Here is a 14,723-nt window from a genome sequence, read left to right on the forward strand (position 1 = left end):
CGACACGGTGTTTTCGTTACGACAAACGATATCGCTTCTACTTGACGGGCATATTTTCTAAAATTTATGAGTAGAATATATCCGCTCTTAGAAATGATGAAACCTGATACAGGTGAACATGGCACTGTCCGGATTAAGTGATAAGCCTGTGATATTTCATCGAAATTTTGACGGAGAAACATGAATCAATCATCATTGAAATTTGCAAGAGGATATGGTGTTATGATTCCAGGATATATTCCAATTAGTAATTCCTCGCTGGATAATCAATCCATTCCGTGAAGTTCCCGAGCATGAAATGATTGAGGAGCTAATTACATTGTGGCGTAGAACAATATTGAGTTCAACCCAAAGTTCTATATCTCCGATTATATTCGTTCTGGATTCACAATTGAATCAAATAGAAATACTTCCATTGCAGTCGGGAGGACTTTTCGTCGTTGTCCCTCTCCGCTCACATTTGATAGAACGTGTTTTTAGTGTTTTGACAAAGTTTCTGACTCACAGCTGAAACCGACTTGACGGTACGGGACGTAGTGACTTGAAATTTTAGGATGAGAATATTCTTATCAAAAGACAAATCAAATATAATAAGGATGAAGATGATAAGAATATAGCCTTCCAGCTTAATCGGTCTCACTATTAGCAGTAATAAATGCAAAACAACCTTCGTTTTATGATTTAGGCGTGGCAAGGGGGGTGCCGGGGGAGATGGGGGGCGCTGGCACTTTATTCGTTGTCCAGGGGGCGGTAGCTCGAAAAAGTTTTGGAAACACTGGTCTATATAGTCACTAGACGGTCCGACCTATTTCATAAATGTGACAATAACCCATTCGGGTTCGTTTGAAGCCAAATCTATCATAAAAATAAGCTGGTATATTGGGTAGAACTGAACCCGGGCATACAGCAGAACTGTTGAATGTAGATGTCCTATCAGTTGGTCAAATTCTAGATCTGAACTCAAGGGATTTACTTGTGTAAGTGTTCGAAGTAAATAAAAACCACGTGAGTACTCCGAAAAACGTAGAAGTACATGGCTACGTATCTCCTCCGTTTTAAGCAATGATACGAGTGCTGAAGTGGTTCTGTTTCACATTTCGTACTTCTTCCATACTTTAATTGTTTTCTTTTAATGTTTTCCAAGCCACCAGCAGTTATTTAGTAGATTTGAAATGTCTTAGAGTGAAAACGTAGTAACGATAGTACTAAATAGCACCGGCCTATTACGATAACATATTGTAGGGTTCACATTGTGTTCATTCGTGACAGCTTCGCATGTTGCGAGATTTGTCACCGTCGATTGAGTATAACACTAATCGACCTCTCGTTGCAACCCGCAACTTGTAGTCTTTATTGAGTGAAGATATAATGTATGAAATGATTCTGCTTCCTTTGAGTAGCATAAACAAATATACTTTGACCCTCTTAGAATTTAGTCGTAACGAGATAACACTTATTTGCAGTGCTCACTTTTGGACTGAAATGTCTAAGCCGGTGGTTGTTGTTGTTATTGTTCTGGTATATTCATTGGCGCTTGACATTTTGGTTTTGCTCCTAGACGGCTAGCCCTAACTGGTGTAACAGACCTCCGCCTGTAGTTGATCACACACACGATTCAACAACTGCTGCAGAGACTTTATTATACGTCCGTCCGCCGAAGCGGCCAGAAGCAAAAGAGGAAGTCAAAGCACGATGCGATAATACTACAACTGACGTAAGGGGCAGTATAGAGCACGGCTGCCACAACTGGCATTTATACGGATATTATCTTTCTTCTATTGCTCGCCGGTATGAAGTGGCGAATAGTTTCTTCGTCGGTTTCTTTAATAATCACTTCCCACTTGTCATGAAACGCCGAACTATTACAACAGCCTATTCTCGAGCTGAACTTGGCTGTATGCTATACTTCAACAGGCGAAATCCAGCACCTTTCTTGGCAGTTACCGATGGTTGTCATGCAATATCAGACAGGATTCTATTTGCTTTGTGAAATTTATTAATAATGATTTTCGAAGCAAGAATATGAATGCATTTCTTCCGTCTTTCCATCAATCAGTGTATTTAATATCCAGGAACTGCAATACATGTAATGTGTGTTAGATGCAAGATTCGCAGACAGCTTTCATGGGGCACTATGACGACATTGATAAGTTAATATGATGAAACAACTGATAAGCCATTCGATATGACTGGGTCTGACTGCTTATTTTCATATGCATTGTGAAACGATAAGCCACAGGCCGAATTAAAACATTGCTAATCTCGCATTATTATGTTGTTAATTTATATTACGAATTGAGGTCGATTTCGCACAATGATTACAACGAATCGCATCGCATAGAAAACTACGGGGAACTATTGCCGAAGAAAGGTGACGTAGAGTGCTGGTGTGTGTGCTCCTCTGAAGTTTACATTAGGTACCGTTGAGATTCGGCAGATTCATGCAGGAACTGGTTTTCAATGTATATAGCACTAGGAATGATTACTTACGCCTTCGGCAGACAGGGAATTTAGGTGGGTGAGCGTCAGCGTATCTCCATTTGCCATTGCTTCGGCATTCGTCTTTTTTGACTACATCGAGGACGTATCCTTTGTCGCAGACGAAATAGACCTTGTCTCCACTGTAGTAGTAGTCTTTTCCGCCACCTACGATCGCCCCGTTATCGGGGCCGTAAATGTCGTCGCATTTCCCTGACAAAGACAAAGCGGTGACTTTGTTATAACATCAGCTACGTACAATTTCGATTTCGTAAAGCAGAAATTCGTTTTGGTATAGATTTGCATCGCATTTACAAGTTGAATCGTTATATTAACCGGACGAAATAGCCCACCTCTCTGTTTTTGACGATTGAACATCTCTATAGTGCCAACAGTCATTTTGCATTAGTCGAGAATATGCATCAGTATTTCTAAAAGCTGCCGCCTACGATTGTCTGTTAATAGTATGGGACCCTCGGCCAGTTCGGAATCTAAATTTAAAAACTACTTAAGTACTTATCAGAACTTCATATTCTACATCCAGAAGAAGTAATAGGCCTGGTTTTGACATGCTTTGGATATTGCTACTTATACCTGTAATTGAGTTCCAAAACTTTGGCCATCTCTGCACATATGCACAGCTAAACACACACCGCTTCTGCTCAACGATATGCATGTAACGTGATACTCACTCTTTCGCGGTACGCACTCTACCATTTCGTTATCTCTCCATGTACCATCATCTTGACACTTGTCGAAAGGATGTCCCTTCAAGTCAAAGCCCTTGTCGCAGATGAACGTCAGCTTAGCTCCAGGAGAGTATTGTGGAGAACCTGGCGGGTTCGCCACGACAGTGACGGAGCCGTCTTTCGGTGCGCGGCGTCTAGGGCAAAGTACTGCAAAGGAAAGGGATAATTGTGTCGTTCATAGTCAGATACACCGATATGACAGCACTGTCGTCTTAACTGCTAAATGATAGACGGACAAAATCGTGTTATTCATTGTATTAGATTACATACATCACGTTTTGCATTCTTCGTGCGTATTTCAGACGAGGCCTCAAAATTAAGCCATTTAAATTGTCACTCCGTGTGGTGATTAAGTCCGTTTTAACCGCTAGAGGGTGTTTGTGCCGATTGCTTTCAGAATTCCGATTACTTACTCAATTCGCATGTTACTGTTTGCCCGTACTTCCATTTGCCGTTTCCAAGACAAACATCATCTTTCCGTCCTTTAAGTCTGTAGCCTTCTCGACAAGTGAACGTGAGTGTCGTGCTGGGAACCAGTGGTGGTTTTCTAGAGTAAGTTACGCTTCCCTTGGAAGGCGCCGATCTCGCGGGACATTCAACTAAAAATATGACATTACTATTAAGTACGCCACTGTTGCGTTTTACAACGTAGAGCTAGACTGGTTTTGCAGTTGAACTGAAACGGGAGTGGTTTTACCAGTAGGGGTGCGGAAATACGGCTCTACATTGTCTGTGAACCGCGAATTGATAATCTTCTCTGTCGTAGCATCCCCGACCTGAGCAACTAGATATTTTAGTTGTCTAATCAGACTAATTAGATCGAAAAGCAGGTAATCAAATTCTAATCTGTGAAATTTTTTCATCATCATTGGTTTACTAGCAATTTTTATCAGTTCAATACACCACCAAAATGCGACACAATGAAAAGACAGGAAGGTGTCAAAGCGACTTGGAGTAGTCTATGGAATCTGACACCCGCCTTGGCCTAGGCAATGTAAAGAGGAGTCATGCACACTGAATGAAAAGTAAAGAAGATAGTATAGAAAAAATGCTTTGATTTTAATTCTGATATAATTCTTGATTTTCTTGAAGATGCTGCAGGAGAACTCTATAGTGCGAAACGAGTCAAGTATGCTGTGCAGACATTTACTATTCTCATCCTTACGGGAAGGAGCTCTGATTTGATATGAACTCAACTTCATTCAATGTCCCAAGTTTTCGCATATTCAGCAATTCTAATTTCAATCTAATTTTGAAAAAATGTGTAACTTTAATCCAAATTCTAATCTAAATCGGAAAAGCTGAAAATCTCATAAAAGCAATGTCTTCCGTCGCTTTGCCAACAATTTTGACGAGGACTTGCAAAGGAATATAAGCTTACGCCTTAAGCTTAGCGGTCTACGCCAGACCGGCCAATGTATTCGGCGTCTGACTGTTGCTAGATTGATATTGAGCAGAGTGTAAAGCGGGTTTTCATACTTGCTTCCGATATTAGCCCATTAACAAGTTATACATTCGCCAATAACCGCGCGGATTTGGTTTTTATGATGCAATAAACATATAGAATCACGATGGATCCCGTACGCCTGCTAGATTTCCTACATTAGACAACTATGTATTGGTAGGTTCTATATTCTCGAAAATCGCACTTATTTATAATAGCATTGATCATTTTGCGTTAGTCGCGAGGATTCGAAAGCGGACGTCTCCATGTGACCTCTAAAACTATGCGGCCGATTGACCAAAACTACCCCAACAAACTACTGACTTGAGTTCTTTTCAGATCTCTAATTTTCTCCTCTACTTAAAATGCTTTTCGCGTGTCTTTGAAATTGGTACTTGTACTTGTGATGGAGTAAGAATTACGGCCCCAGTATACTTCGAACTGCGAGTGGCAACACTGCCCACCTGACCCCCACCACGGTGCAATGTGGGAATGTACATCGGCTTACTATTGCGTGACCGCATCGTATCGCCAATATGCTAATAGTGATTATGAATATAGTTAACAAGTCATATACATGCAACTGCGGTAATGCGGTAATGCGCAGTGCTCACTTTACTCAAGTAGAAAAAGGCTTATAAATAGGGCGATTTTTATTGACCTGTCAAAATCTGTTAAATTTTGTCAAAATTGTAGCGTTAGGTCAAAATTTGTCAAAATTGTTTTCAAAGTCAAAATATTTTTGACCTCTGCATTTCCTTTGTATCGTAGATTTTGCACTGTGGTTGAACTTATCGTTTGGTATTTTACGGCTTGCATGTAGCCTACTTTATAGGCACACCGTTGTAGACGGCTCATTGTCTGCTCATTGTGAATCATAAACGGTCAAATGAAGCAAATAGGTTGGCATTGTGATATGGTAAACGTACCGCAATATCCTAACTGAAGCATGACTGCTTGGGCATGGTTCTCATATCAAGAAGCGCATGATGAAAAATTGTGATGTAGACAGCATTGTCAGGATGAAGCAACACGGTGTGTCACCAGTAGTGTACGCACAACTTCAGTGTTGTCAGTCAGCAACTGCAGCTATTGAACGTTCTTTCTCTATTCTTGGCAAGCTACTGAGTAAGGACAGACACTTTCTACCCTAGAATATTGAGATACTCGTTTTCCAGGTAAAAATTTGTCAGTTTTCAAGTCAAAAACGTTTTTTCAAGCCAAACTACTTCGTAAGGACAGACAGTTCCAACCAGAAATGAAGATAAGTAGTACAATTTTAACATTATGTGGGGTAAACACCTAATTTGCATACGTGAGGTCATGATTGAGTTTTTTTAGGTAAAAAAACCGCTTTACTGATAAACATAGGGTTGCATTAAAACAAACATGTTTAAAACATGGCCCTTTTTTAAAACATGTTTTTTGTCCGTTTTTTAAGCATGACGTGGATTGACATCGACGAAGGGAGATATAGGGTAAATATGGCTCGTTTGACGAAAATGACTTCCGAAGCATTTTCCGGTCGGCGATCATAATCAACAAAACATCCGTTCCGTACGTGCTATAACTGTTGAACCGACTATACGATTTCGAGGGTTCCAACCATTTCATGTCGTGTACGTCGACTATATCGGGTGAAAATCGTCGGATTTTTTCGAAAGTATTCACGCAATAATGTCATAATTATAAAACTTGAAAAAATCACAACTTGGTGTTTTTAATTTCCTTTTTTAAAACACCTTCAAAACGTGTCCTAAACAAAGTGTTTCAAAACACCATTGGTTTTAAATGCAACCCTAGATAAACATAAGTAGTATATGTATAATTGTATATGTAGTAGTCGTATAAGTATGTGATTAGTATAGTATGCTTGAAACGGTGGAATACTTACTGAGCACGCATTTAGGCGTTTCGTTGACTTGCCACGAACCGTCCTTCAGGCACAGGTCATCTTTCTCTCCCACGAGTCTGTAGCCGTCTTTGCACGAAAATCGGAGCGTGGTGCGGGGGATGATTGGCCTCCGCGAGATCTTAACGAATCCCTTGGAGGGCGCATAGCGATCGGGGCAAGTGACTGAAATAATTTTGACGCGCTTGTAGATAAGTGACAACAGGTGGACGCGACCACGTATTGAAACCATACGTGATCAGTGACTAAGTATGTTTACTTTTTCCAAGTACTCAACTATGTATTTTCCATCTTGCATTACTTAAACAGGAGGTTCTAATTTTAGAGCACTTCCGCTCCCCTACTTTCGTAATTCCAATTGAAGTAATTTTGACATGTCTTGGATATCGCGACTTCTCCTTGTAATCGCGTATAAATGTGCGGGGTTACATCTACTTGAGTAGCTACGTAGACTGCACTTTGACAGCATCCGATAAAAGTCAATATTTCGAGTGCATATGCGCTATAGGGTTGTTCAACAATAATTTTTCCTACAAATTCCACCGGCTTCTTCATTAATTGTTAGGTCGTCCAAAGAAAACGCTGCACACTAACTTTTTCTCGATTCCAGTCCCTAGAAGCGAAGTTAATAGAGTAGCAAATCAAGGGTTATATGATCAGATTTCAGATGTCCCTATGACATGGCCTAGATTACCTAAAACAAACTATTCATTACAAATTTTGGAAAGTTTTTGACCAGCCACTAGCCAGTACAATTTAAAAAAATTCTTGGTACAACGCTGAGTGCAATTGTGCAATTTGATCTACAGCGGTACACTACTCACTGACGCATGTTGGATTGTCCTTAATCAGCCATTTGTCATCCTTTCCGCACTTGTTCTTGGGATTGCCGATGAGCACGTATCTTTTTTTGCAAGAGTAATGGACTTCGTCGTCCAAATAGTAATACTTCTTCAGCGGGCTGATGTATCCATTAGGAAGCGATGGTCGCGGTCTGCATTTAACTTAACGCACGGTTCAATTAAAATGTCGTAGTGGGAATTCGTGAAATAGTAGGCTATAACATCAATTGGCATGAGTCTTTTAGTTTCAATATACAACTGAATGATCCATTCATAATGTGATTAAACCCGAGTATTTTGGCTGACACTCGTCAGCGGTAATCGTCAGCAACTATAAAATTGAGAGCAAGTGTTTCAAATCAGTCAATGCCCGTATAAAGTACAGTGATTGTTAAACACTGTCATATGACATTGCAACATCGCTTAGGCTAACGATTTCTTTATGTTAAGAAGCCTAATGCGAAGATTTTCAGTGAGAATTTACTTGAAAGTGATCGTCATCATAAGCACAGACCAAGGACGGAGTAGCCTTTAATACCGACATGAATATCAATATTCTTGTTCATGTTCCGAAAAGAATTTCTAGTAGATTATATCCTAAAAACACCACGGAATAGTTTGTAGAACTGCTAACGCTATTTGGTTTGTATCATCTTGTGACCGCAATTTGTGACTTCGGTGTGTATATTCTCTTCTGATGCGCAATCGTTATTTCATACGACCTCGTTGACAATTCGTCCTCCTTTACAGCCTTTAGGGCCAAGATAGTGGTCAAATAAGAGTGGAAATGGGCACAAAAGACGCTAAATAGAAAATTCGTCGTTCGAACGAGGGTGACGACCTTTTTTTTAGTCAACGAACCAAAAGTCGGGGAATAATTTAACATTTTTTTCGGATTTTCCTCCAGTATTGTAAGTCAGAAAATTTTGAAAAAGTGTCTTCCTTTCCCGATTCCAAAATATGGTAACCCTATGCAATACTACTTACTCTTGACGCAAGTGGGGCGTTCGTCGATAACCCATTCGCCGTCTTTTCCGCAAGTGTCGGTGTCCGAGCCTTCCAGACGAAATCCCTTTTTGCACCAGAAGCGCACTTTTTCACCGATCACGAAGTAGCGTCTATTTTTAGGTTTGGAGACAGAACCGTTGTCGGGGGCACTGCGACGGTCGCATCGTGCTACAAAACGACGAGTATGTTGAATGAAGAATAGAGTTAACTCGCGACTTATAACAATAGGCTGTCGCGAATATATTCATATCGAAATATATACCCGAATATGTTTGGCTGACACTTGCCAGGGGTAATCGTCAGCAACTAGCAGAGAATTTGAAAGAACATTGTACATCAAAAAAAGTTGTATTTACTATTTTTAGCGCCTTCTATTCGCACAAACTAGGCTAGCGTATTTTGATGCAAGTCGGTTCCGAGGCCCAGAAATGAAAGTGTGAACGGCCTCCCGTCTCGGTAGAATTATCCAACAAATGTTCGCCAATGGCAGAATTCATGGCCTTGGCCTGTTCTGATTGAACTTCAGGGGACGAGTCAAGGGCTACCTTTTCACCGAGCGCTATGCACGTGTTCCAACAAATCTCGGGGCATGCTGTTTTATGCGCAAACGTTTTGTCGTTCTTACCACATAGCCACAATCACAATGGCACTATAGACTACATTGCTTTGTTGAAGTGCAGAAAGAACTCTTTACGTTGTATGTCTGACTCAGGACAAGAAATTTGATAGACAGTCATTTTTTCCAGATACGTGAATGTATAATATGCATTCAAGCTGTATGTCAAGAACGAACTTACATCTCCTAATGCACTTTTTCCAGTTTACTTCCAGGCCGTACCAGCCGTAGCTGTAGCATATGGCGAAATCGTGTCTACCGTCTCCCAGTGAGTAACCGCTAGGACAGTCGAAATAGATTTTCGAGCCGACCTTAACTCTCCTATAACGATCCACGTATTTCGCAGACGCCGCGTCAGGTCTCATACCGTCTGGGCGCTTTGGCCAAAGGCAGACTGTGAAAAAAGTAATACCAACATGTACGTTGACCTGCCATCATTCAGATCATATTGCAAATTTACTTACATGCATTGTTGGCAGCAGTCAATGCTACTAAACCCAAAAGGGCGGCGCATGCAACGATCGCGTGCTTCATCCTTTTTCACTTTCTTTCAGTAGATCGAAAGCCAAGTGAAGTAGCCTACTTCTCGCGATCAGCATTTTTATACCAAGACAGCTGACCACAAATGTAACACGAGAATCGTCCTTAGGCTGAATTCTGTGAAAAAATCGATTTCTTTCTTGTCATGCTCGAAACGCGGACCGCTCAATTAAAATGATGATTTGGTTGTTTCAAAATACGTGTTTCAAAATCGATCCTGCAGGTACGCGGGAAAGGGGTCATTAAATGAAAAATTAGATAGCAAGGCCGCAATTCTTTGTACGAACAGTCGAGTCCTTGCAAACTGAGCCCAGCGATATACAGCAGGCCCGCAATATAGTCAAGTGACAATATTATTGACCTATCAACTTCGAAAAAATTTCGCGCTTCGCGCGGCAAGTGGCCCGCGCAATAGTTCGTCAATCGAATGTGGCCCTTTGGCTGAAAAGGTTGGCCACCCCTGCCTGAGAGCAACCAATAACTCAATGAATGTGCGTTTTACCTAGCCTCCGTTGCTGTATCATAAATATATTGATCGCAAGCGCAGTGATTGGAGCTTACAGTTTACGCTGTCGTAAGCTAGTATAATAAAGTAATATATACTAACAATGCATATCTGCAATATAAACTGATCACAGTGCCCAGTGCTCACCTTAACCAACCCTTTTGTATGATTGAAATCGAACGAATATCGTCCATGCATATATAACTGCTTATCATGGATATGGAGGTAGGTCATTTTCTACCTTTCTGAGGTATCGTGTTGTATCCTATATTTTGGCTGATAATTGTAGACGCAATACCGATACTTGCTTTAGAAGTACTGCGTATGCGTGAGCGATACAGCGCCTTTTTCGCGTATAATTAACTCTTTTTTCTAAAATCTGGACTCCATCTGTATTCAAAACAGTTCACAAAATTCAATGACTTTGAATCCTGTCTCGTACTTTGAAAATTCAGCTTGACTCGACTAGTGACTTGACTCGTCACTTGACCTGACTCGAGTCACCTCCGAAAATCGGGTGACTTGACTTGACTCGAGTCAAAATGTGCAATGACTCGAGATGACTCGTGGCTCGAAGGTAGTGACGTGATCGCAACACTGCTTGACTTTGGAGTGACACGCCAAGTTGTGTATTTGTACTTACAATATTACTCAACACCTCAAATTGGCTGAAATGTGGTGTCTAATCCCGGTTCTGACCAACTTCTACGTGTCGGAGGTTTCTCTGAGATTCTCATCGCGAACTGCCGTGATTGCGAGATAGCGTAGTGGCAGGGCCGTAACTGCCGCACTTCAAACCCCCCAATTGGAGGGGGCGAGCTCGAAGGGGCTCCAAAATTATTTCGTGAAATAGCATAAATTATGGACTATTTTTTTTAAAATTGATGCAACTTTTTCAAAAATTGTTCGTGCCGTGCGCGATTTCAAGTTGCCAAATATCTTGATTATTGGGTACTCTTCCCCAAAGAAAAAATACGCAAGATTTATAAAAATGGGCATAGCGGCGTTGGCCATTACCGCGCCACAACGCACCAAGACATAGAAAGTTTAAGGCCATGTAACATGCGACTCCAAGAAGTGTGTCAAAACGATCAGCAGCGAGTTAACCTTGGCCTAAAAGGACTGCCCTCATGCTGACCGAAAACTTCGTTATATATACAAAATACGTATAGCAGTGGTTCTTAACCTTGCCACCAGCGCCCCCCAAGGGGCGCTGGCGATTTTGAAGGGGGCGGAAACACTCGGGGGGCGATATGGGGGGCGCTGGGCTCAAGGGGGCGATAAGGGGGCGCTGAAGAAAAATGGCTTCGCCGTAGATTATGTGGTAGTAGGACATATCCTTAATGAGTATTCAGAACAAATGAATATCCAACAAAACATGTCACATCCCGAAATTGTTGATCGCGCTGCGTGACGATGTTTGCTACATATGTTTTCATAAATGTAGCGGGTTATTTTAATTCATATAAAACGAATTGCGCGTAGGCTACTTTTAGATCGCCAATTAAATCGTCAAATATTTCTTCATCGTATCATATAGGATGATACTATCTCGTGTTGTGGTTCACAACCTCACATGAACGTTATATATTATGAGTTGCTTTGTTTGGAATACATTCATGTTAAAATTAATAGCCGGGTACAGTACTAAATTCAATGAGATCAGATATATGCATCCAATTCTCCGTTGCCTTACTTATAGTTACACAAATCACTAAGACAAAATCCAATACCATTAATTTCCCCGTATTGCCAATCGCCGATGTGAATGCGGGAGGGTTCGAACCACAGGGTATGAGACTGCGCCCGATTGTTGATATGACAACCTCGATTTGACCCTGAATATACCGCACACAAATATTATATTGTTTATTATAGTCGAATGGTGCTCGAGCGCGATTGAAACTCCAAACTCCCAAAATGGCCGACTGAACTTTGACCTCTTACCAAGACCGAAACTGCTGCAGCCCAAACCCCCAATCGGTTAGCTCGAATTATTTCGGTGAATAAACATAAATTGAACATCATGTTTTTACGACTCCCCCACGGAAGAATACGCATAATTAGAGAAAATAGAAATAAACATTTCGGCTTCGGTCATTACCACGCCACGATGCACAAAGGCATATGAAGTTCCGGTGAATATGGGACTCCGAGAAGTGTGTCAAAAGATCGTCAGCGAGAAAACCTTAGCTGAAAAGAATTACCCTTATGTTGAGCGTAAACTTCGATGTATATAAGTCTAATTGTCCATAGACAATAGGTGCTTAAATCGCTCTTGCCGAATTATCATGTCGTCGCAAACTGCTCCCCACAGGACAAATAACATCCATCAGAGAAAATTATTTGCCAGTGACGAAATACCAATTTTGAATCACGTGCTTACTTCAGTTTAATAAGTTTATGCGTTTCAATAACTTTTGACTATATAGCGGACTAGAGGTAACAAAATAACATGTAACGATTTAATTGTACCAACGGGCACGCCCAAATATTGTCAATTATTAATTACATGGCCATCATTTTCCAATGCAACAGCTCACTCAGCGCTGCTGGTAAATCTGATTGCGTGGGCTGAGAGAATAAAAAGTTTATAGTGACATACACATGCAATTACAGCCTATTTCATTCATGCATTATAGAAAATTTTGGCTCCTAGGGCAACCAGCCCACATAAACTTTGCTGACCATCGAAATCACGCGACGGGTTTCTTGGTGGTCAAGCCCTCTCATGAGTTTGGTTTATCACGCTATGGGTGCCCAAGACAATCGTTTTTTAGGGGGGCTGACGAAGTGCGCCCTGTTACCCATTGTCTTTATTACAGTCCTTACAATATGAGGTGGGGGGCGCTGGAGCACGATAATTTTTGAAAGGGGGCGCTGGAGGAAAAAAGGTTAAGAACCACTGACGTATAGGTTTAATTGTCCATAGGCGATTAATTGACTGGCGCCAAATGTTCCTGTCTTGGCAATCTGAACCTCACAAGACAAATACCATCCCGCAGGGAAAGATTATATGCCAGTGAATAAATACCAATTTGAAATCGTGTGATCTTTAGTTTAGTACGTTTGGGCGATTCTATATTTTTTTGATATAGCAGACAGGAGTTCACGAAATAACATCATGTAACGAAGTCATACCAACGGGTCCACCCGCCCGAAGATGCTTAATTATTATTTAGGGGCTATACAGTTTCAAAGACACCTCACTCAGCTCCACCGGTAAATTTGATTACGTGAGCAGAGAGGACAAGAAAGTGATAGCAATATATATGCAATTCCCGATCTTATAGACCGATTTTATCATGAATTATCGAAAATTTTCGCGCTGGATCACAAAACAGTACAACTATAATTTCGTGGCAAAAGCGAACAACATGATGGCGGGTCGGTTTATCACCCTGTAGGAGCCCAAGACTCAAGTTTTTTGGGGGGCCTGACGAAGTGTTGTTTTGTTCCTGCCAACGGGTATGCACCCGGATATGTTTAATTACACTGGTCGACATTTTCAATTTTTTTTTCTGAACGATTAATTGTATTTACCTAATTTGACGATGTTGATTCCGAATTTGCCATCACGTCACACTTCTTCGAAAAAGTCGATTGAAAATTTTACTTAAAAACGCCCGTATTAAGGGCGCATTTGCCCGTTTAGGTCCGTTTCTGATGCGAAGCACATCGTACAAAGCTCTCAACGTACTTTATTGGATCGAAGTTTTACTATCTTAAACTAAACCCTCCAAATAAAAAGGATCCTTAGTATTTTCAAGAAATTTAGATGCAATTTCATTGAGGGAGAGTCGTGTATTTCTTCCAAATCCGACTTCCCAATAAGAAATAGGGGTTTTGGTGAGTATTCTGATTTGAGATCCAACAAATACACCCTCTTTAACTGTAACAGCACTCAAGTGAAGAAACGTTTCGTGAATGTATTCAGAACGTACACTCTCTTTGATCAGAGCTTTTAAAAACTTTTTCATGAGATACAGTTTAACATATAATGGTGGAAATACAACATTAGATCTGTCGATAAGAGCAGGCTTTAAAACATTTTAAAGCCTGGTATAAGATACTCCGTCATTGGCCACTTACGTTTAATTCAATGATTTCTACTGTTCCATTCACACATAAAACAAGGATACCTTGTAGTTCTAGATCGTTGAACCAGCAGTACATCTATGAGTTCAAAATCAAGGGAAAGTTTACACGTTTGAGTAGTTTGAATACTTTATTCCAAATTTGATATTCTCGTAAGACCTCTTGATGCCAGCTGTACCAGCTACAGGGATAAAAGCTCATTGATTTGTATTGTGCGACAAAACAGCTTTCAGGCTTGATGCATAAATAAAGAGGCGAAATTCACGGTTCCTAATGTCTCTATTATACCTTAGACATCGACACAATAGACCAGGGGTTCTCAACCTGGGGGGCGCGCCCACCTTAGGGGGGCGTGAACCATCTAAAGGGGGGCGCGAAGAAGCGGTCACCTGAAAAAAATTTTCGCGCTTGGCGTGATTTACCTGCAATGCACTTATGTTTCTACTCATATAGACCCTATTTCATATTTTTTATTCTCTCATCAACATTCATAACCTTTCACACCACCAAACAATCTGTTGAGGTTGCTAT

At 40.9% G+C, this 14,723-nt stretch overlaps 2 protein-coding genes across 3 annotated transcripts in view; both read right to left on the reverse strand.

Moving 5' to 3' along the window:
• LOC145439972 (titin-like) overlaps positions 1-14,723 on the reverse strand; it is a 515,551-nt gene that overhangs the window by 352,922 nt on the left and 147,906 nt on the right. The gene's annotated exons all lie outside the window — the stretch shown is intronic.
• On the reverse strand, positions 1,974-9,657 carry LOC145439620 (complement component receptor 1-like protein). Of its 2 annotated transcripts, none has more exons than XM_080317131.1 (9): positions 9,514-9,657; positions 9,231-9,443; positions 8,413-8,601; positions 7,408-7,587; positions 6,566-6,748; positions 3,641-3,826; positions 3,171-3,374; positions 2,491-2,691; positions 1,974-2,075 (listed from the first exon to the last, which is right to left on the reverse strand). In XM_080317131.1, exons 1-9 carry the CDS (start codon positions 9,581-9,583, stop codon positions 2,062-2,064), a joined length of 1,440 nt encoding a protein of 479 aa, XP_080173257.1. In that variant the 5' UTR covers positions 9,584-9,657; the 3' UTR covers positions 1,974-2,061. The 2 variants fall into 2 exon arrangements, with proteins under 2 accessions (XP_080173257.1, XP_080173256.1); XM_080317130.1 differs by having other exon boundaries at positions 2,487-2,691.

The sequence above is a fragment of the Botryllus schlosseri genome, chromosome 5, assembly GCF_051294905.1.
Source record: "Botryllus schlosseri isolate E-star chromosome 5, Bs_hap1, whole genome shotgun sequence".
NCBI classification, from domain to species: domain Eukaryota; kingdom Metazoa; phylum Chordata; class Ascidiacea; order Stolidobranchia; family Styelidae; genus Botryllus; species Botryllus schlosseri.